The following is a 23,348-nucleotide window of genomic DNA, read 5'->3' as shown; positions in this document are numbered from 1 at the left end:
TGCTTTGTTTCTGTTTTCACAAATTAGCTTTTCATTTGATTTATAAATCAAAGGCTTTAGACATCAAATAAAATTCACACAAATGCAACAAACATACATAATGTAGTTGCAACTGGGAACAATTACAAAAACTGTCTATGTGTCAGTTAATTCTTAGAACTGTTACTGAGTTAACAACTGACTTGTTTACTGTCACATTACTGTACAAAAATACAGCCAAGATCACTAGAGTGACAGCATCAAATGGGAAAAAGAACTGCGGTTATTAAATGAATCAGTGATAAAAAAAAACAATGCCTCACCAGCAAAAACATTCTTAAAAATGTACAGGTGCTTCTCAATAAATTAGAATGTCGAAAAGTAGAAAAGTTCATTTATTTAAGTAATTCAACTCAAATTGTGAAACTCGTGAATTAAATAAATTCAATGCACACCGATTGAAGTAGTTTAAGTCTTTGGTTCTTTTAATTGTGATGATTTGGCTCAAATTTAACAAAAACCCTCCAATTCACTATCTAACAAATTAGAATATGATGACATGCCAATCAGCTAATCAACTCAAAACACCTGCAAAGGTTTCCTGAGCCTTCAAAATGGTCTCTGACAATCATTGACCCCCTTCAAAAGGTGTGTAAGTCACAAAAAGTAATTGCCAATAAGCTGGCTGTTCACAGAGTGCTGTATCCAAGCATGTTAACAGAAAGTTGAGTGGAACAAAAAAGTGTGGAAGAATCAAATGCCCAACCAACCGATAGAACCCCAATCTTATAAGGATTGTCAGGAAAACTGGATTCAAGAATTTTAAAGAACTTCACAAGGAATGCACTGAGGCTGGGGTCAAGGCATCAAGACAGTTGTATTCCTCTTGTTAAGCCACTCCTGTATCACAGACAATGTCAGAGGCGTCTTACCTGGGCTAAGGAGAAGAAGAAATGGACTGTTGCCATTGGTCCAAAGTCACCTTTTTTTTAGATGAGAGCAAGTTTTGTATTTCATTTGGAAACCAAGGTCCTAGAGTCTGGAGGAAGGATGGAGAAGCTCATAGCCCAAGTTGCTTGAAGTCCAGTGTTAAGTTTCCACAGTCTGTGATGATTTGGGGTGCAATGTCATCTGCTGGTGTTGGTCCATTGTGTTTTTTGAAAACCAAAGTCACTGCACCCGTTTACCAAAACATTTTGGAGCACTTCATACTTCCTTCTGCTGACCAGCTTTTTGAAGATGCTGATTTTATTTTCCAGCAGGATTTGGCACCTGCCCACACTGCCAAAAGCACCAAAAGTTGGTTAAATGACCATGGTGTTGGTGTGCTTGACTGGCCAGCAAACAAACCAGATCTGAACCCCAGAGAGAATCTACGGGGTATTGTCAAGAGGAAAATGAGAAACAAGAGACAAAACAAAGCAGATGAGCTGAAGGCTACTGTCAAAGAAACCTGGGCTTCCATACCACCTCAGCAGTGCCACAAACTGATCACCTCCATGCCAATACTACCAAGTATTGAGTACATGTACATTAAATTAACATACTTTCCAGAAGGCCAACAATTCACTAAATTTTTTTTATTGGTTTTATGAAGTATTCTATTTTGTTGAGATAGTGAATTGGTGGGTTTTGGTTAAATGCGAGTCAAAATCATCACAATTTAAAGAACCAAAGACTTAAACTGCTTCAGTCTGTGTGCACTGAATTTATTTAATACATGTTTTTCACAATTTGAGTTGAATTACTGAAATAAATGAACTTTTCTTCTACATCCTAATTTATTGAGAAGCACCTGTCTGTGTGATGATATTTGTAATGATATTTAAATGGAACAGATACAGTCAGGATAACTTAAGAGTGACAGCATCAAACGGGAAAAAAATCATAAAATGAATCAACAACAGAAAAACTACCAGACATATTTTTTTATTCATAACACAAAACAATCTTTCCTATTGCTAGCAGCTCACTGCACAGACCTGACTCGCTGAACCTAGACATAAGATGTCCCTTGTCATGTTACCTTATTTTCTCTCCAGTTTCTTCCTTCAGTGGCTGTTGTATATTGAAAGCACCTTCCTGTGCTTTTTGTTCTGATCTCAAGCCCGAGGGCAAGTTATCAGCATGTCACTCGAAGTACTCAAGGATGTACAACATAATACAATTTGTCCAGGTCAGTGACTACACCGTATTAATGGCCTTTGTTCTTACATTGATAATTTTGGTATGTCACAGTAAGTCAGCTGTAAAGAGATACACAGGGTTTTGCTCAAAATTCAGTTTGCAAAGCACAGTTTTTCTTGCCCATCCCAGTTGATTCTCACACTGACAGGCAGCATAGCATGTAGATGAATTCAGCCTTGGAACAGGAGGACATTTGACATTTAGCAGGTTGGTTTTCTTCACACGGCAGAATGAACTCCTACACTGAGTAAATCACGGGGCATCAACAGCCTGACATATAAACCACCAATAATAACCACCTGCCTAATGGCCAAAACTGGCTTTATCTTAGTGTAAACTATCACTTATTCAACAGTTAAAACTTAATTCCTTTCCGCTAGACCAGTCAGATTCATAGGAAGAATTTAATTTAAGATTAAATGCAAATGATTTATTTGAAACTTTGTGTTGGCAGCACAAGACCAGACAAAGTTGACAGTTATTGGTTATAAAGCATGTGCCACTCAGTATTACATTCTTGCCACGAGAGAGCGAAATGCGGAGATGATAAAAAGGTGGCTAAAAATCTGTTGAAAGCCATCCATGAGCATTTCCAATCAGCCAACCAACCCCTAAAATTCCCTCTTCTCCAAATATATAAATAAAGGGTCCAAAAGTTTCTAAAGCACGATTTTTCCACAAACCAACACTTCAGGTTGTCAGTCAACCCTCACACAGACTTTGACAGATTGCTGTACAGTCTGCCCATCTGCGCAAGCTATTTTAGTGGAGTTGGACTGTAATAGAGTCATGTTCAGTATGCAGTGAGATGGAGGGCACATTAGCAAAGAGATCATCATTAAGATGCCTCATTGGCATTGCAAAATGACTTGGCCTATAAATACCTGTCTAAATAAGACTAGGAAACCCTATACATTTAAATGGATTGAGATGTTCAACTTCAAAAACGTGCTTCTCATAAATAATGCTGTGGAATGTGTGACCTTATATACAGTACAGTATGACCTTGCCTCTGATCTCTGTGATTAATTTAGTTACTTTAATTGTAATTTCAACATTTTTTTTTGTACACAAAAATGACTGGTATTCTATTCATGCAGAAGGTTTTCTATATTCTACATTGAACGTGAACATTAATCCCTTTCTTGCTGGTTCTTTTAAAATCCAGTACATGCTTTTTGAATGTAAGAAAGCAGTGAAAGCAGTGAAGTCGCAACTGTGATTTTCCCAAAACACTGTATTACTGATAGCTCATTTATCACGTAACTAGACTGTTTATTTTGTATCCTTGAAGCTTTAAATTCCCCCAAGAATGTTCCCTCAGTGGTTTTTTGAGTTTACTTCATCAGGCTCACACTGTTCTCACTGTAACTTCATTTGGTGTTTGCAAACCAAATATCCCGCAGTGTTAGTCATGTACCTTCGTGACTTTAATCCAGTTTGTGGTAGGCTCTGTCTTAAAGGTGCTGTATCTCTTCACCTAACTCCTAATCTCACCAAAACCCCACTCTCCTAGCACGTTGCCGCACACATGAGCCTCTTGTAATCAACCATTCCTTTTGTCATCTGATTAATTGATACTTCTTTTTTTTTAGCAAGTAAAAGGACTTTTAGTTTAATTCTAAAAATGTTAGTAATATTTCAAGATGAACACTGGACTAAAGCAACTGTAGGTTTACTTGACTCTCCATATACAGTACATTGTTTAAAGCATGTTAAAATGTATGTGTAAAATATGATTCATCAGGCTTTTGAGGAACGTCTATTTGAACTTTTCTTAATCATGGTGGTATGGCATTACAATATGTTTGCGCACCCCATACTAAACAATATTATTTTTAAATACAGAGTGACAACTAATATTTAAATGCATTTTGTGTAAGTAGTCTGCTATACTGTTATAAAGATTTCACTGATTTACATTAAAGTTATTGAAATTTATTTTTGGCCATATAAATGAAAATGAAAATGCATCAAATTGCATATTTTTACTCTTCTTGCTCCTCTGAATAAAATTAAGGTGTTTTTCCTTCTTACGTATATGCTCCATATTCTCATATTGTAATACTATAGCCCCCCCCAAAAATTAATAAAATAAATAAATAAAACACACACACACACACACACACACACACACACACACACACACACACACACACACACACACACACACACACACTGTCTAAATGCTCAGTGTTCCATTAAAAAGAAAAAAAGATTTTACTGACTATTATTTTATATGGTAGGCTTCAGGAGAGAACAGGAGCCATTTACAGTGAACTGATCATTTAGACTTGTTTTTAATGAGTCATTGACATAATGCTGTTTAAGCAGCGCACCTCCTGTCATCTTTAGAAAAGGCTGCTAAAATCCGGCTGCTCTCTGAGCCGGTGTCTTTTCCTGCCTCGATTAATCTCATATGCTTCTTCTTGACATGCCCAGTCATGGCAATGCTCCATTACTGCTTGGGACGAGTGTTTGTTTGCTTCCTCTAGATCTCCCCCTAACCTCATCCTTCCTGACATGGTAATGTTTGAGAATGGCTCATATTAAACTTTGTACCAGGAGGAATAAAAGGTTCATCCTGCTTTTATTTACTTCCACCATAAGGGCTTCCTCTCCTCAAGTGCTTAGTCAGTGACCTCAAAAAACAAAACAAGCTCTTTGAACAGCAGGTCCCTTCATTTTATTTTATTATTTTCTTTCTTACTGTCACTTAGATAGAGTGAATGAACAAGTGCTTCTCTTTCGTGTTATTTAAGGTAACCTGTGCTTAATTTCAAACAAAGAAACCAGAGCATTTGGTGAGTTAAGTGTTTCCTGAGATACACTCTGTTCATGTTTTTCCCTTTCTATTCATTTTAGCAAATAACCAAAATAAATAATGAAAGCATCAGAGAGACAGTAGAATGCACTTAAGATTACTGAACATGACCTTGAGTGATGCAGACCTGGAATCCACTATTTCACTCTATCTTGACAAGGTGCCTGTATTGAAAGCTGAAGTGCTATAACACCTTTAAATCTAAAGAGTGGATTATACACTGTGCAGAGAGTGGTTTGGTTTTAAACAGCAGTCATATAGCAGTTGTACATAAACGTCCTAGACGCATGAAATGTTGAAAACAACTGAAGCTGTTTGATACAGTGAGTTTCCAACTAATTGATCCGTTTTCATAGATTTTGTGTATTTGCTAAATAATATTTGTGTAACTATGTTGATAGCAATGATAACATTAAAGAGGTGTGTGAACTTGCAAGCACAATTTCAGATAGTTTAATATGATCTGGTCCGCTCCCTGTTTACCTTGGTGATGAGATACCTAGCAGATTGTCATCACTCAATGGCTGGATGTCTAAGTTGTGCCCACAGAATAACACAGGTTTCATAGACAATTGGATGAGTTTTTGGGGCAGACCTTACCTGTTGAAAAGAGATGGTCTTCATCCCTCCTGGGGTGGTGCTGCTCTTCTCTCTAGAAATATTGCAAATAGTCTTAGAGTTTGCACTTGACTAACTGGAGCCCAGGTCAGGAAGCAGACAGACTGGCTAAACTGACCGTCTGCTAGCCGCCTCATGCCACAGAAATCAGTTAATTCTCAGCACATATACCCTCTTTCACCTAGATATCACACTATAGAGACTGTGTCTGTTCCCCGAACTAGAAAATACAAAAAACATCCAAACCAATTGAAGAGTAACAATTTAATTGATATTTAACAAATAAAAAACAGATCTAATACAAATAAACAAATGATAAAGCTTAACTTATTGAATTATTAAACATAAGCTGCGTCCAAAAGGTAAAGGGGGAGGTGTTGCTAGAATTTATAAAAATATTTTCAGTATATCTCACAATGCAGGCTTCGGGTATAACTCGTTTGTAGTTATGGTGCTTCCTATAATATTATCCAGGGAAACAAATCTAAATTCCCTGTGATGCTTGTTCTGGCTACTGTATACAGGCCACCAGGGCACCATACAGACTTTGTTAAAGAGTTTGCTGATTTTATATCCAAGTTAGTGCTGGCTTCAGATAAAGTTTTAATTCCTGGTGATTTTAATTTCCATGTTTATAATGAAAAAGATGCATTGGAATCAGCATTCATAGACATTTTTAACTAGAAAGCATGTGTCCGGTCCTACTCATTGTCAAAATCATCACATACTGTAACATGGGATTTATGTTGATGGTGTTGAAATTATGCAGCCAAGAGATGATATCACAGATCATTATCTAGTCTTGTGTAAACTTCATAGAGCTAAAACTGTAAATTCTACTCCTTGTTACAAGTATGTTAGAGCCATCACTTCTACCACAAAAGACTGCTTTGAAACTAATTTTCCTGATTTATCTCAATTCCTTAGCACATCCAAAAACTCAGAACAACTAGATGATGTAACAGAAACTATGGACTAGCATTTTAGATACGGTTGCTCTTTTATGCTAAAGGAAGATTAAGGAAAACACTCTTACACCGTGGTACAATGACCACACTTCCACCCTACAGTCAGAAGCCCGGAAAATGGAGCGCAGCTGGAGGAAAACAAAACTAGGGGTATTTTGTATTACTTGGTGGGAAAGTAAACTATCCTATAGAAAATCACTAAAAACTGCTAGATCTGATTATTTTTCTCAACTTTTAAAAGAAAACAAACATAACCCCAGGTATTTATTCAATACAGTGGCTAAATTAATGAAAAATAAAGCATCAACAGGTGTTGACATTTACCAACAGTGCAGTAATGACTCTATGAACTACTTTACTTCCAAGATCAATACTATTAGAGATAAAATTGTAACCATGCAGCCGTCAAGCTACAGTATCACATCAGACAGTAACTATTATTGTAAGTATTATAAGTGATTCTTCTGACTGTATTATTTGGTCATTGTCATTAGGATATGTCCTCAAAACCTTCAAACTGGCTGTTATTAAGCCTCTCATCAAAAAACCACAACTAGACCCCAAAGAACTAGTTATCAGCTCATTTACCGTGAATGAAGAGGTATCTTATCGGTCACAAGTACAGTATGGAGTACCTCAAGGCTCAGTACTAGGGCCGTTACTTTTCACGCTTTACGTTACCCTCGGTAGATATCATCAGGAAGCACGCTGTTAGCTTTCACTGTTATGCTGATGATACTCAGCTTTATATTTCTTAGAGGCCTGGAGAAACATACCAATTTGAATAATTAACGAATGCATAGTCGATATAAACACCTGGATGAGGAGTAATTTCTTAATGCTAAATTAAAAAAAAAAAAGAAAGGTGTTAATTATAGGACCAAAAATTTTATAATCTAGAATGCTGTCTATGACTTGAAAGTTACTCTGTCAATTCTTCTTCATCAGTTAGGATCCTAGGTGTGTTATTTGATAGAAGTCTTTCCTTTGAAAGCCACATTTCTATTTTGTAAAACTGCATTTTTCCATCTCAAAAATATATCTAAATTATGACCTATGCTCTCAGTGTCATATGCAGAAACGTTAAATCATGCGTTAATAACCTCAAGGTTAGATTATTGTAATGCTTTTTTTGAGTGGTCGTTCTGCATGCATAATAAACAAACTCCAGCTAGTTCAAAATGCAGCACCTAGAGTTTTTACTAGAACCAGGAAGTATGACCATATTAGCCTGGTTCTGTCAACACTGCACTGGCTCCCTATAAAACATTATATACATTTTAAAATCTTGCTTGTTACTTATAAAGCCCTAAATGGTTTAGCACATCAGTTTTTGAATGAGCTCTTATTGCACTATAGTCCTCGTCTGCTGCTTTCTCAAAACTCTGGCAATTTGATAATACCTAGAATATCAAAATCAACTGCTGGCGACAGATCCTTTTCCTACTTAGCTCCCAAACCTTGGAATAACCTACCTATTGTTCAGGAGACAGACACACTCTGTCAGTTTAAATCTAGATTAAAGACCCATCTCTTTAACCTGGTTTACACATAACACACTAACACATTTCTAATATTCAAATCCGTTAAAGGCTTTTTAGGCTGCATTAATTAGGAAAACCGGAACCGGGAAAACTTTCCATAACACACAATGCACTTGCTACATCGTTAGAAGAATGGCATCTACTGTATGCTAATATTAGTCTGTTTCTCTCTTCTTCCGAGGTCACCATAAGCCACCACATCCAGTCTGTATCCAGATCAGAGGGTCACTGCAGTCACCCGGATCCAGTACGTATCCAGACCAGATGGTGGATCAGCACCTAGAGAGGACCTCTATAGCCCTCTACAGCAGTTTTGTTGACTTGATTGCACAGATAATATTTAAACTGAACTGAGTTGGATGATGACATTATTGAATTCAATGATGAACAGCTTTTTGCTTTATTGACACTATTTTCCTATTTAATGCTGTTCAGTTGCTTTGTTTTTTAGTCTATATTGTTAAAAACACGATATAAATAAAGGTGACTTTACAAAGTGAAAATGTTTTTCCCTCTAACCCCCCCCCAAAAAAAATTTAATAAAATAAAATAAAATAAAGATTAAGCATCAAAACGTCCTAGTGCATGTTATATTCTTCATAATAGCTCTTAAAAAACCATTTCATGTTTATTTTTAAGCATGCCCCATTTAAGCAGTGATAAACACTCTTTCAGCAGCACTCCACACAGAAGTGCTCTACTGCTCTCTCAAGGCCACTAAGTAGCAATGCACCCACTCATATAGTGATTCATGGCTTTTGAATAGAATAGAATAGAATGGGTTTGCGGTACATGCTTTAGGTTCAACTTTGGGACATATATGAGAGTGTGTGAATGTGCAAGTGTGTAGATGTAATATGTGTTTGTTACCGTGGGCAATGAAAAATACAGTATGCAATAGTCTATACAAATGAGCAATATTTTGAGAACAATGTACAATAGCCTACAGTACACACACTGAACACACTAATAGTAGTATAGGGTCTAATAGTGCTAATGCTACTGTTTACTTGATTAAATCTGAAGCATGGAGAGACATACAGTAAAAACGTATTATAAACAAATATGGAGAATCGTAATTTCGATCTCCTTCCTAAAGTCATAATGAAGATTATTTTATAATTTCGACATTTTTCGTTTTTGTTAACTTCATTATATGTCATAATTATGTTTTACCAAAGCATAATTTTCTTTTCTGAGGCGACAATATCCTTCCACGCATCACAGTAATTTACATATCATGGAAGTTGGAAAAAAATCCAAGCTATTTGTTTATTATCAAAACAGGAATCCATAAGCAATTTAAGTGGTTTTTCTTCAAACAACACTTTCAGTGAAGTACACTCTCCGTTTTAGTGACCTGAACGAAAGAATGTGCAGTTTGGACATTTGGAGTTTTTGGAGTTGTACAGGGAGACGCCAAAATGAATTAACGTTCTAAACACCTTGACATCACGTGACATAATACCTTTCTGAAACCGTAACGAAGGAGAATAAAACTTGTGAAATATGAAGCCTTATGAAATAATATTAAGTTTTACTCACTTTTTTTGTGTGTGCACTACCGGCAAAATATAAACACGAAATAGTTGGGTTATTCTTTGGTTCGGCAAGTTTAACTGAGAGACTAACTTATTCATGTCATTGAACTGAGGCCAAGAAAACCTCTTTGGTGTGTATACTGGCATGGAGTAAATGTATATTTCAAGAAACAGTTTCACTACTGCTCAAAAGTTGGGGGTCGGTAATCATTCATCATCATAATCATTCCATTGATCAAAAGTACAACAAAAAGGTAATATTGTGACATAGTATTACAATTTTAAATAGTTGTTTTCTTTCAACTGCAAAACTTTGTGATGCCAAAGATGAACTTTCATCAGCCATTACTTCAGTGTCACGTGATCCTTCAAAAATCATTATATAATGTTGCTTTGGTGCTCAAGAAATTTAATTTTTATTATTATCAATGAAAATGTTGAATGTTGTGCTGCTTAACATTTTTGTGGAAACTTTTTTTTTTTTTTACAAGCTTCTTTGATGAATAGAAAGTAAAAAAAAAAACAGCATTTATTTAAAAACAAATCTTTACGATTGCCTTTACTGTCACTTTTGTGCAATTTAATGCATCTTCGCTAAAGTATTAATTTCTAATAAAAAACAAAATCATACTTACCCAAACTTTTGATTAGTATCATATAAATTTAGATATGTTTATAAGTTGAGTTGAGTTGAGTTTATATAAACAATTTGATTTATCTATATAAATATATATTTTTTTTTTTACCATATTTCCATTTAATATAAAAAAAAAAAATTAAGCTTTCCTGATTGTTTTCCCCTTATGTTTAGTGTGTATTTTTTTATATATGGAGGATCAACAGAAGAACAGAAGTATCTTACAGTCTTGAGCAAAGAAAATGCATTCATCTTTTTGTGACAGTGTTTATCTTAAAAGTTTTTTTTTTTTTCATTAATTTAAAAATAGGGAAAAGGGCACCATGGTTGGAAGACACCAACCAAGATCTTGTCCGCAGTCATGAACCTTAAAAGCTCCGACCCACACCCACAAAGCAGGTAAACCTTCACTATCACAACAGACTTATTCACAAAATATGGTTTTGTCAGTTCTACTGTGATGTACTGGTTGGTTTGTTCATTTAGGGGTTTATGAAGAGGTTAAAGAGCCTCAGTGAATCATAGTTGACATGTGGGACTTTCAGAGTGAGCTTCCTTCCATTCTGGATCAACGGGGTCTCCACACATTCCTTAGATGTTGGCAACTTCATATTGACATTTAAATGTAGGTATTTGTTTGTTGAATTATTTTCTTTGGTTAGAGGTAAATTTCCACTCTTAGAAAATGTGTAGCTTTTTTTTTATTTTATTTTTTGTTGATAAAATTACATTATTTCTGTTATCATATCCGTCTGTGTATTCAACACGAAAATGAAATTCAGTAATTTACTCATGCCTGAAATTGTTCCAAAACGTTTTCTTTGACTACTTTCAGAATGACTCACCTTTTCCATACACTGAAAGTGAATAGTGACAGATGTATATATGGGAGTTAACCGTACCATTAAATAATATTTAGTAAATTACAGTTTATATTAAAGTTGTACAGAAAAAGACAGACGGAACACTAGCGCCCCCTGATGGTGACTGGCCTATATCACCTCTGTGTGCGTCACTGAGTTCAGACGAATAGCGGCCATCTTGTTTCCTCAAAAAAAAAAAAAAAAACTTAAGTCCCAAAGCAAAACAGAATCAATCACTGGATACATGGGTGACCACATCAAGGACAGTTATGGAGCATTAAACCAAGGGGCTACGACAAGCAAGCTAGACACAGCTATAGGAAACAGGGTAACTTAAGAAGCGGCATTATATGACAGTAAGTGATTTAATGTGTAGCGCTGGAGTTCTCTTGCTAGCCTGTTAGCTGATGTGAGGATTGAGCCATTAGAAATACAGATACAGAGCACGACTGTCATGTACACTCGAGATATACACGCTAAAATAAAAACATGAACACGACATTGAATATTCTTGGCCGAGCTTTACATAATTTGTATGTCGCGAAATGTTATATATTTAATGTTGGCTGCTAGCATGCTAACTTACAATATTGTCTGTAAACATTGAGTCGTGATGTTTGGAGATCAACACTGCTGTTTCACATGATGTTTTTGGTAAGACAGTGGGGTTTACATGTTGAACTCCTGAGTGGAAGATATTGTAGGCCCAGGAGGAAGAGTCTGCTGATAATTTAATCGTCTGCATGGCAGAAAGGATAAACACACTGGGAGTGTTTCTATCTTGTTTGTTTCTCATTGACTCTCCTGGTGAAACTGAAACTCCATGTGAATGAGAGTAAACAATTTAACAGATCTGCAGTCTTCAACTCGTGAGTCATACACAGGTGCAATTTTATATGAGAAGCTCATAAACTAGACTCCTGGCATCTCCACTGCAAGTCATGAATGTCTAAAATCAAATTCTGTAGTGCTTGTATGCAAGATTAATGCTCTGTGGTGTGTTTTTTATTTGAAATATAAAGTTAGCAACCAAATCAAGAATTCACCTGCTATTTTTTGCTTGATTTGTTGGCTACGCAAATGTAGTTTTACCCACGATTTTTTATAAATACAGAAATCAAGATTTTATTTTTTTTTACCAAGTGTATCCTGTATTCTCAGCTGCTGACTATAAGATACGTGAGTTTTAATTACTTGACTTTTTTCTGACAAAGGACCCCTAGGAGAGACATACTGCAGCATTTTATTTATTTCCAAATTCAGTTATAAAATTTTTCTGGATTCTGTTTTTCCATTTAAATTTTTCTCCACTCCTTTTAAATAGTTAAATTAAAGTTTATTAAAATAATTAATATTATTATTAATAAAACAAGTGTAATGAATTAAAATCTTGAAACTTGTACATTTTCACACAAATTTAATTTCTCACCATATTAATTTTTTTATTGTTACCAAATTCTGTTTTAGCATGTCTAATTATTTGAACGCATAAAACAACTTAATTAATTAAAAAAAAAAAATTCTTAAAGGTGCCATATGCAAAAATTGAGGTAAAAATATCCATAACATGACCTACACGCATCAAAAGAATGAGAAGAAATAAGGGCGATGATGTCATAAATTTTCTTTCAAGTTATAGTGCTGCAGAGATATCAACCTTAATTAGCATTAGCATTACTAGCCACGGCCCGACAGGAATCGTAATACCAGTTTCGGCCATGGGAGGCGGTATGCGGGCAACATAACCACCAGCCAACCTGCAATACACAAATAACTCGCAGGGCTTGTGGGCGTGTACTTGAACCTGATGTCAATCGTGTGGAAAGTACAGCCCACTAGTTCATTTCAGTTCAGGGAAGAGAGTGTCACCCGCTACAGGGAAACAACCGCGCTCGGAAACACAAATCAAGAGTTAACATCGGCACTGCTTTTAATCGCTGGAGACAACTGATGGACCTGAAAGAAATGAGGTTTCGTTTTTTAGCAGGGTTGCCTTGGTATAATTCGCATTTTAGGGGCTAAAGATCACGTTATTTGTATTGGGGTCGCTGTGACCAGCGGACATGAAAAACAACCACCACAGACTTGGCAACACTGGTTGGCATTTACTACACGGAGCCGTAATTCACTGACAATCTACACAAAATCGATGTTAAAATCGCAGGCGATTCTTTGTCGATTTTGAAAGCGGCTCTGTGTAGTAACTGCCGCTCCACCTGAACCAGTGTTGCCAAGTCTGCGGTTGTTTTTCATGTCCGCGGTTTGAAGCAATCCCAATACCAATAACGTGATATTTAGCCCCTAAAATGCTAATTTTACCAGGGAAACCCTTCCCAAAAATTAATATTTTAATCCCGGAAGGCAAATTTTATCGGGGAACCTCCCGGAAACGCGATTGGGCTAGTTTTGGACTAGTTTTAAGAAGCAACTGGGCAGGATTTGTTGTGAGAACCTGGCAACCCTGATCTGAACGTACATGCTGGAGATATACTTCTAATTACAGGAGCGTCTTTACTGATGATAGGTGCATGAAAATCGCATTCGATTTTTTGCACAGCCCTATTATATCATAACTAGCCTGCTCTGTCTAGTCTGTTGGTCTCTGTGTCCTCTTTGCTTCGTGGTCTCAAATGTACGTGAAAAAAATTGATGTGTGGCGTGAAAGCGTGTGAAAAGAGTCAATTGCGTGTGTCTCACGGTGAATGCTTGAGAGTTGGCACATTAGTTCTCAAGCAGAATAAAGGACAGGTTGATTATTGCTGTTTAGCGTTTGTATTAATCTATGATTTGTCCCTGTTTGCGTACAGGGACATAAAAAATAAATTAAAAGTGATACGTGGACCAAGGTGTCTGAGATTGTTCATTTTAAGTAAAGGATCATAATATTTTGTCCACAACAATATTTAATGAGGTTAACTTATAACTCCTTGTGGTTAGTCTGCACGAGATCAACAAAGCTTGTTTGCTTTGCGGCCGCTTTAAATACAAAATAAGCATTAGATCTGCGTTAGAGCGTCTGAGCGCTCACAAATCTTTCTGCAGCGTCATGAGCAGAGCAGCAAGAGCGATTTTTGACGCTCTAGACGCCGGCGGTCTATATAGTGTTGTTGTGAAAGTAGGGGCGGTTTCTCGTTTGTTACTCTAGAGTAGACCAATTCACTTTATTTAGGCATACTGCCCCCATCTGTTATGGAATGTGGAGTATGACTTGATTTTTTTTGCCAAACATTACAGATGGCACCTTTAAAGAAGCCTAATGATTTTTTTCCCCTCAAAAATGTGTGTATTTACATTTTTATTGTTATCACATCAAGGCACGAAACATTAATTTTATTTGTCTTTTAATTAAAAAATGTAATAAATGTTGTGTGGTTATTCCTTAAAAAATAATGTTTGTTTCATTTTAGTAGTAGTAGACTATGTACATTCTACTGAAAAATAGACTTCAAAACCGGACTTTAAATTTGACGGGTTGCCGTGAAATACCTTTACAATTCTGTGCATGTGATATGATGCTTTTGCTCAAATCAAACAGTCAAATGCTCATGAATTGACTCTTCATGGGTTTTCATCTTCATTTAGTGAGACGGCAGACCGGAAGCATCACACACACTAAACCGTGAATTCAGTTTTTATGAATGGATTCTGCGATTCCGTCCGCGTTTTCTGCATCGCGGAAAACATAGGGCGAAACAATTATACCAGCTTCTATTATTGAACACTTAAGTGATTATCTAATCAAAATAAAAGAACAGCGCCGAGTCTAGGAGAACTCACCAGTATCACAAACACTCCAGACACGACGCGTTTAACTCAAGCAGCGATCTAAAACTGTTTTATTTATTCACCAAATGGACACAAGTTTACTTCAAGAATGAGCATACAGACTTTATTAGAGCCACAGAGAAAGAAAACGTTTAGATGAAAATGCTCTATATACAATTCATTACATTAACAACGATTCGGGGCGAATATAATGTAATTAATAGGATTTTCTGTCTGAAGTTTGTCGCTCTGTTCAGTGTGCAGCATCATGTGTCTAAACAATATATTGTGATACACTGTGATACTGTAAGCAAGACGAAGATATTGGGATATTTCTTATTTTAGGAATAGGATATATTGCAAGGAAAGCTGTCATTTAGAACACACCACCATATGCAAACCTTAGCAATAAATAAACAAATAAATACAAATTATTTAACTAAAACACAGTGGGTTCTGCATTTGCAATAATCAGTCCCTGTAACATTCAACATTATTGTACCACTTTTTGTGCAGTATGAATAAAGGGGGATAAATTAAAGTGCTTGCTGTTAAATGTATAATACGTATAAAATTTATTTTATAAAAAGACCATTTTTTGGACCTTGCTTTAAAGGTTCACAGTTTAAGTTTACAATTGTGACATTCAATGTCATAACATTTTGATCTGAACATAAAAATGACATCTGCTTAATAGCAATGAAAAATAAAGTGCTAACAGGATTCTTAAAGAAAACAAAATAATTGTAAAACAATAAAATAAATACAGATGTTGAACCTTTCCCCTTGTATTTCACAGGTTTTTCAGTTTGTATTTATGTTCCGCGTGGAATCGCAGAAACCGCGATGCGAGCACCACCAGCTGCACAAGACTTCCCTAAATGAGAGAAAGCTGCAGCCGCGTGGCGACCCTCCCGCCTATGGCTGCGTCCCATGCGAGCCTCTTCACATGGGACATGGCAAGTGGCGGAACTAAGGCAGTGGCAGTGCCAGCACCACAGTCCCGCAGTAAATGTTACCACAAAAGCCCAAATGACGGCACACTTCAGCTTTGTAGTTTGTACACCGAAACATAAACTGGGACAATTCTTTCAACCTCCATTACTAGCAGCGAATTATATTAACGCTAACATTAGTGGTGTGCTCTAATGCTAGTATTTCCTGTCACTCAGGATTTGTTCAGAGCTGAAGACTGCCATGAATCTTGTATGATTATATATATTGTTTTAATGTTCGATATTACGTTTTAAAAAAATGTATACAGTATCGCCAAACAAAATATTGCGTTACTCACATGTATCAATATTTTTTTTACACCCCTAGTACACTTCGGTAACTACATTACAATGCACAATTTGTACCTATGCAGCTGGGACATTTCATAACAAATGTTTTAGTGTACATAATAGGGCTGTCAACGAATATTATAAATTAGAATATATATTCAAATAAAATGTTAAAAAATGTGAATAAAACACCCACAGTAGTAGAGGCGTGGCTGTCTGCTTTGTGAGTGGGCACGCTAGCACACCTGAGGGCAACTCGACCACAGCAGAGAAAGCGATTTTAACCCCACAAAATCTAAAAAGCCATGTCTTGAAGTACTTTGGATTTTGGTCGGTTATTTTTCACATTTCTCTGAATTGTGTGCCTCGTTGTATTTAACGTTAAACAGAAACATTACTTAAGTGTAGGCTACTGTACTGACTGAATAGATACTGCATGAATAAAGGATAAATGCACTGCTTCAACTGGTTTGATTATTTACCGTTTCAAAGTTCCATGTTTACCACAGCACAGCTCACTTGGAGCGTTCAATGTCAGTTCTATATGCTGTAAAACTTCAATTAATATTAATAATATTTGTTTCAATCACTGAATGAAGCCTGCTATATTTGGGACAAGAGTCCCGACCTTAAATTGCTTGCAGAAAACTCTTGATCAGCACTCAAAATGTGTTTGTTCATTTAAAACGTTATGCGCAGAGAGCGTGAGGTTGAGGGTGAGAGAGAGTGAGGTCTGCAGTCTTGGCCATTAATTGATTTACTTGTTTTTGCGTAGGTAATACGTTGTCAAATATGTTTAAACTTAAATAGACTACCTATACAAGTAGTTATGTCTCTTTTTATTAATTTGTCCTGTTATTTACGTAATGCGCAACTAGATGTTCGAATAGTTCGAATATTTGTGTTTTTTTTAGGGAATATTCAAACATCATTTTTTACTAATTTTGACAGTTCTAGTACGTAAATATTTTAATGAACCCATACATTATTAATGGACCATTCGTAAAAAGTAAATCGTAAAGTTTGTCATTCACCCTCTCTGAGGAAGTTGAGCACAAGTGCTGGGCTGAAATAAACTAAACATTTATCTTGTGCCAGCCCACCTTCTTACTCTCCTTTGATGAACACATGGAAATCATTGCTTGTGTTTCCAGCACAACACATGAAAAGGATAAAACATCTGGGTTTTAATTGGAGTTTGATATTTTCCAGGGTATTTAGTCATGGCTCATAGAAAGCTGTCTCAGCAGAATCAGGTTCAGATCCCTGACATTAAAGCCTTTTGAGACAGATGAAATGTTGGCCACTGTGAAGGAGAAGCTGTTGTGCTAATAGTTTGAATGGAGAACTAGAGCTTGAGGGCACACCTTCCTAAAGGAAAACTTCCTTACTAGAACAATGTAAAATATATTTTTTTATATATATAATTTACATTGTAAAATATTCTCATTTTTTAATGGTGGTTATAAGTCATTGAAAACTCACCAAACCCAAGACTTCCACTCATCTTCGGAACACAAATGAAGATATTTTGAATGTTCTCTCATCATTTTTGCCCTTTCATTGACAGTACACACAACCAAAATTTCCAAGTAGGGGGGGTGTGATATTTATAGTCTACAGTGATATCTTAGTTGTTTTATCAATATACGAGCTAACATTATCAAATGTTACTTTTACAAATAGCACTTTGCAAAAAAAAAAAAAAAAAAAGCATTCACTGTGTGACGAAGTCTATTGGAATGCAGTAAAAAAAAAAAAAAAAGAATCCCTGTATTTTTATATTTCTATAGTTATGTAATATCACACAAGCAACAGTAGCATTTTTTCTAATCATTAACCTGTGCGCTTGATCACATGTGAGATTTTTAATTTTGTACAACAGTTCAACAAGTTGAATATATAAAGTGAGTTACATTTTAGGCACATTATTGTCGGGATAATTATTATAATTTTTTTAATAGCCTAGTTCAAAATAGTTACAAAGCTAGAGCAGAACATTTGTGCATCTCAGAGCAACACTGCAATGTTTCTTTCCTGAATTAATCTGATTTTGAAAGAATAATTTGTGTCAGTGATTCAGTGATACATTCATCAGCAAACGAGTCTTTTGCTTGGTTCTAAATCAATCAGCTGTATTAAACGAATCATTTGAATGAATGATTCACCCACTGGTCATATAGCGTCATATTTATTTCTCATTGAGCCTAAACAAGCCAAGGTACCTAATACAAAATCACACTCATTTTAAAACTTAATTTATTCCTGATAATTATTGAGATATATATATTGTAAAAATAAAATCTCCATAACTATGTGTGTTCAGATCAGGGTTGCCAGGTTTTCACAACAAATCCTGCTCTGTTGCTTCTCAAAACTAGTCCAAAAATTATCGCGATTCCAGGAGGTTCCCAGATAAAAAAAATTGCTTCCCGGGGTTAAAATATACGTTTTTTTTTTTTGGCATGGTTGTCTTTTAAACAAATCGCATTTTAGGGGCTAAATATCACGTTATTTGTATTGGGGTTGATTCGGACCGCGGACATGAAAAACTACCGCAGACTTGGCAACACTGGTTCAGGTGGAGAGGCAGTTACTAAACAAGAGCCGTAATCTACCGACAACTAACAAAAAATCGCCACCGATTTTAAAATTGATTTTGTGTAGATTTTTAGTGAATTACGGCTCTGTGTAGTAAATGCCAACCAGTGTTGCCAAGTCTGTGGTCGAAGCGACAATACCAATAACGTGATATTTAGACCATAAAATGCGAATTTTAGCAAGGCAACCATGCCATAAAACTTACATTATAACCCCGGAAAGCAATTTTTTTATCGGGGAACCTCCTGGAAACGCGATTTTGGACTAGTTTCGAGAAGCAGCTGGGTAGGATTTGTTGTGAAAACCTGGAAACCATAATCTGAACCCACGTGCTGGAGATAATACTTCTAATTACAGGAGCGTCTTTACTGATGAGATGTGCATGAAAATCACATTCGATTTTTTGCACAGCCATCTCCCTCGGCCCCGCCCCACTCGTCACATATATATATTTTTTTTTCATTATCACACATCCCTATTTCCAAGCTTCATACCCTTTATGAAGACATTGTAAAAGTAATCCATATCAATTAATATAAGTGGTTTAATCCAAGTTCTCTGAAGAGGCATGCTCACTTTATAAGATATAATTTAGTCTTTAATCAATGCACATACATAGAGCTCATCAAATATGGTAAACACAGAAGATCCAGCATCATTTTTTAAAGAGCAACATCCTTTGAGATTTGTTCTCCATGTCAAACATATATAGTTGAGTGTAGAGATGCACTGATTGTAATTTTCTTGGCCGATTACGATTTTTTTGTAAGTGTGATCTGTCTTTACCGATGTTGGCCGATTCAAATTTTCTTTCTAAGAACTATAATTGACAGCATATAGGAACAAAAATGTACTTGTCTTCAAAGCAAAATTTTATTTTCACAAATAAATTATTAAACATAAAAAAAAAGTGCTCAGTGACTGGAAAGAGGTAGAAAATAAATTACTTAAATTGTCCTTTTTCACTCACAGTGAAAAACTTCTACGCCAATGACTGTTTGCATGCGGCTGTAAGCCACATGTAGACGGATTGGCTCAAAATTGGAAAGACGTGACACTGAATGTCCGATTACTGATCAGGACTGATGATGCAGAAAATCATCCGAATCCGATTCCTGGCCGATTTATCGGTGCATCTCTAGTTGAGCGATGTCTAGGCCAATATTTACTTTTTGAAGCATGGATATTTTGGTTGCGTTAGCAAAAATTATGAGAGAATATTACAAATATGTGTACAAATTTGTGTTCTGAAGATGAATGAAAGTCTGGAATGACCTGAGAGTGAGTAATGATAACAGAATTTGGCATCTCCTGACGTCAACATGAAGGCCGGTCATTTCTCATTGAGGTGCCATTAGTTTACATGTTTAGTTTGAGCAAACCTCTAGATCTTGCTATTTCTAAAGAAAACCTAGTCATTCTTGTTTTTTATCCTGGCTGCTTCTAATGTTGATGTTTACTCTTAATTGCCTTCAGTAACTTAACTGAAATGATTGTGATGCATAGTTTGCCACTCATTGATAGTTTGATGTGTATGTGGTTAGAGGGTTGTATGGTTAATGGTTTAGCCATGAGCTCTAACAGTAATGCATGACAGTAACAGCAGACCACAGAAGCAGCACAGTCCCTCTGTCTTCCTTATGTAAGATATACATTGTAACTATCCTTGTAATGGAGAGATGTATGTATCTCATAGATCACTGTAGCGCATATTTAATGTGGTGTTCCAGATGTGGACTGTCTGAATGTTATTCTTTGACGCGGTGGATCCACGTCAGACGGCAGTCTTCAGTATTTGGTGGATGATATGCATGTGTCTGGAGTGTTGCCTTTTGTACAGCGTCATTACTGAAGTGTTATTATTGCATATATTGTATATTTTCATATCAGTTTTGCCTTGGCAATTTCACAGTTCATGGTCAGCTTGTTGCTTCGTATTGCGTCACCATTGCTTGTGGCAGTGAGTATGCTCATTGCATACAAATATTCACATGGTGTGACATTAAATCATATGCTCCATAAATTCGTCCTTCCATAGAGTATACACGCGTAACAGTATTTAGGATATCATTGCAAATGAACATCAAATTAAGATACTGACAGGAAAATAGTTAATAAATTAGAGATTGTCATTCTAGTTTAGTTTATCCAAATGAATCTAAAACTAAATATTTTGAATGTGTTTGCCGACAGAGGCTGTCAAGTCAAAAGGATTGTTCTTCTTATTGAAAAAACAAACACTTCTGAGATTACAAAAAAATCAAATTAATTTCTTATATTAAAACACACACACACACATTTAGTGCATTGTTTCCCACAGACTTTCACTTAACTTTCACTTTCCCGGGGGAAATAAAGGCTTTATATAAAACAGCAAAAAAAGTTTACATTTGACCCCGTCCTGAATGAGTGATCACTAAACCGTGTTCTTCTGAGAGAGGCAGAGCAGCTTGAGTTTATTTGTGTGGGAGGCTGCTTAATCCTAGCAGCAGTGACTATCAAGGACTAATAGCAGACTTCATTACACACACACACACACAGTGTGCTGAATGTTGGCAACACTACCCTTCGAAACATAAACAATTAGTGTATTAGTGTATTGTGTTGACTATCAATCATAAGATCGTATAGTGATGTTAGAAATTCAAAAATAAAGAGGATGAGTAGATGACATTTGCTGGTGTGTTATGTAAGAACACATTATGTAGTATTTGTAGCTGCATGCGTTTGTGCAAGAGTGTTTGTTTGCAGTACGTTCTGTTCAAATCCCTGATTGTTGATCTTGGTTTGGGCCACTACTCATTATGGATGCTTAGGATATGACAAAGATAGAAATGAGTTGTAATAATATACAAATCTCCATATTCATCAGGAAGAAGGAGGCGGGAACCGGCGCACAATCAAAACATAATTTTAATATTCAAAATAAACACAAAACAGCGCGTCAGCCCCTCACGGCGACTGACGCGCACAAATAAAAGCCAAAACATAAAATAATGTCCCAGGCCTGGTCCTCTCTCGTCCTTCACTATAGTCGCTCCAGTTTTATATCCTTCCATCTCCTACGTGGGACTCGATACTGGCGGTGGGGCGCAGGTGTAGCTCATCTCCAATCACTACACCTGGCCTCACTCCTCGTTCCCACGCCTCTCGGCCCCGCCCCACTCGCCACATGAGTGTTTGAAGCTAAGGTACAAACCGTATACTCTAATACGAAACACTAGAGAATAGTGTTGTCACGGTACCAAAACTTCAGTATTCGGTACCGATACCAGTGAAAATCCACGGTTCTCTGTACCAATTTCGGTACCAAAGCAAAACACAAAAATATGCACATGGGGTGCACGTAATTTTTTCAGTCTGGTTCTCATGAGAGCATCTGGAGATTTGGTTTGGTGCTCACACTGCAAATATAGTGTGTGACCTATTAGATATAACTATATATATAAAAAAATTTCTTGCACATTATTTAATTATTATAAATACAAATAAAATAATAAGAGACTGATTAATAAGTAGATGCTGCTAATGCTGCAAAATCCATCATTGGCAAAATAGAGTTTGTTAGTTAAATAAAATACATCACTGTCCACTATGAAATATTTCATTTTGATAGAGATCAGTTGCTTAATTTATCTGCCACTAAAATTTGTATTTGTAAAATTAGCAACAGAGAAATGAGCCTCTATGTTCCCATGCGACAGGAGGTTTTGAATGGACGAGTGTTTCGTTGGAATGAATGATTGTGGTTTGTGCTGATGTGGTCATAGTGTATTCTAGCATTTTACAGCACCATGGTGAGTGCTGTGTTTATATATTTATTGGTTTCCCATCTAAACCACTGGGATGATGTAAAGTTGAGTAATGACAAGCCAGCAAACACAACGTCTATTCATTCACCGTATGTGGAAAGGCTGATTTTATTATTTGTTAGCACTTTGATAGATGTATCAACTGTACATGCCATAGATTCAGTACATCCTGTGGTTTTGCATGGCTAAAGTGATATTGCAGACCCTACCACATCCATGACCTATTACATCATTCCCAAACTCCCCATTTCACTAATGATTTCAAGTATTGCTTATACACAGACTGCCAGCTTCGGACAAAATTCCTTTGCTGTTTACTTTATTTGTCTTCAACTGAATCTTAACCGACCTTGTCTTTTGCAGAAACTGAAGTGAGAAGCTTCCTGTGACAATATCGTCTGCTGATCCCCAGCGAAACCCTTGACTCCTCACTGAGGAGACATGGAGGACCAGGGGGATGCTGGGATTGGGGGTTTGTTGGCGCCCAGCCCACAGAGTGAGGTTGTGATCCATGAGATGGGCGAACTGTCCCTGCACCCCAGCCAGAGGCTACCCCCCCTCAACGAGCGCAAAAATGGTATGTCACTTGCTCTGATGCTTAGAGGTGTAACCATATACAAATGCCAGGGTTGGGATCATATCATGGTTTTTGAGGCACGGTAAAGTTCTGTTTGCTGTGGGGGTAGGGTTCATTGCATGACACCAGCAATGCTAAAGTACACT

The 23,348-nt window shown here is 36.5% G+C and overlaps 1 protein-coding gene across 3 annotated transcripts in view; it reads left to right on the top strand.

Moving 5' to 3' along the window:
• Window positions 1–11,365: 11,365 nt before the first annotated feature.
• Window positions 11,366–23,348, top strand: part of LOC128025162 (myocardin-related transcription factor B) — a 29,071-nt gene continuing 17,088 nt past the window's right edge. For all 3 annotated transcript variants that reach the window (XM_052611212.1, XM_052611213.1, XM_052611211.1), the window contains exons 1-2: window positions 11,366–11,517; window positions 22,989–23,202. In XM_052611212.1, the coding sequence (XP_052467172.1) occupies window positions 23,067–23,202 (136 nt within the window). In that variant the 5' untranslated portion in view covers window positions 11,366–11,517; window positions 22,989–23,066. The remainder of the gene's footprint in view (window positions 11,518–22,988; window positions 23,203–23,348) is intronic.

The sequence above is a fragment of the Carassius gibelio genome, chromosome A12, assembly GCF_023724105.1.
Source record: "Carassius gibelio isolate Cgi1373 ecotype wild population from Czech Republic chromosome A12, carGib1.2-hapl.c, whole genome shotgun sequence".
NCBI classification, from domain to species: Eukaryota; Metazoa; Chordata; class Actinopteri; order Cypriniformes; family Cyprinidae; genus Carassius; species Carassius gibelio.
Note: the sequence above shows the minus strand (reverse complement) of the source record. Positions and strands in the feature narration are given on the sequence as shown.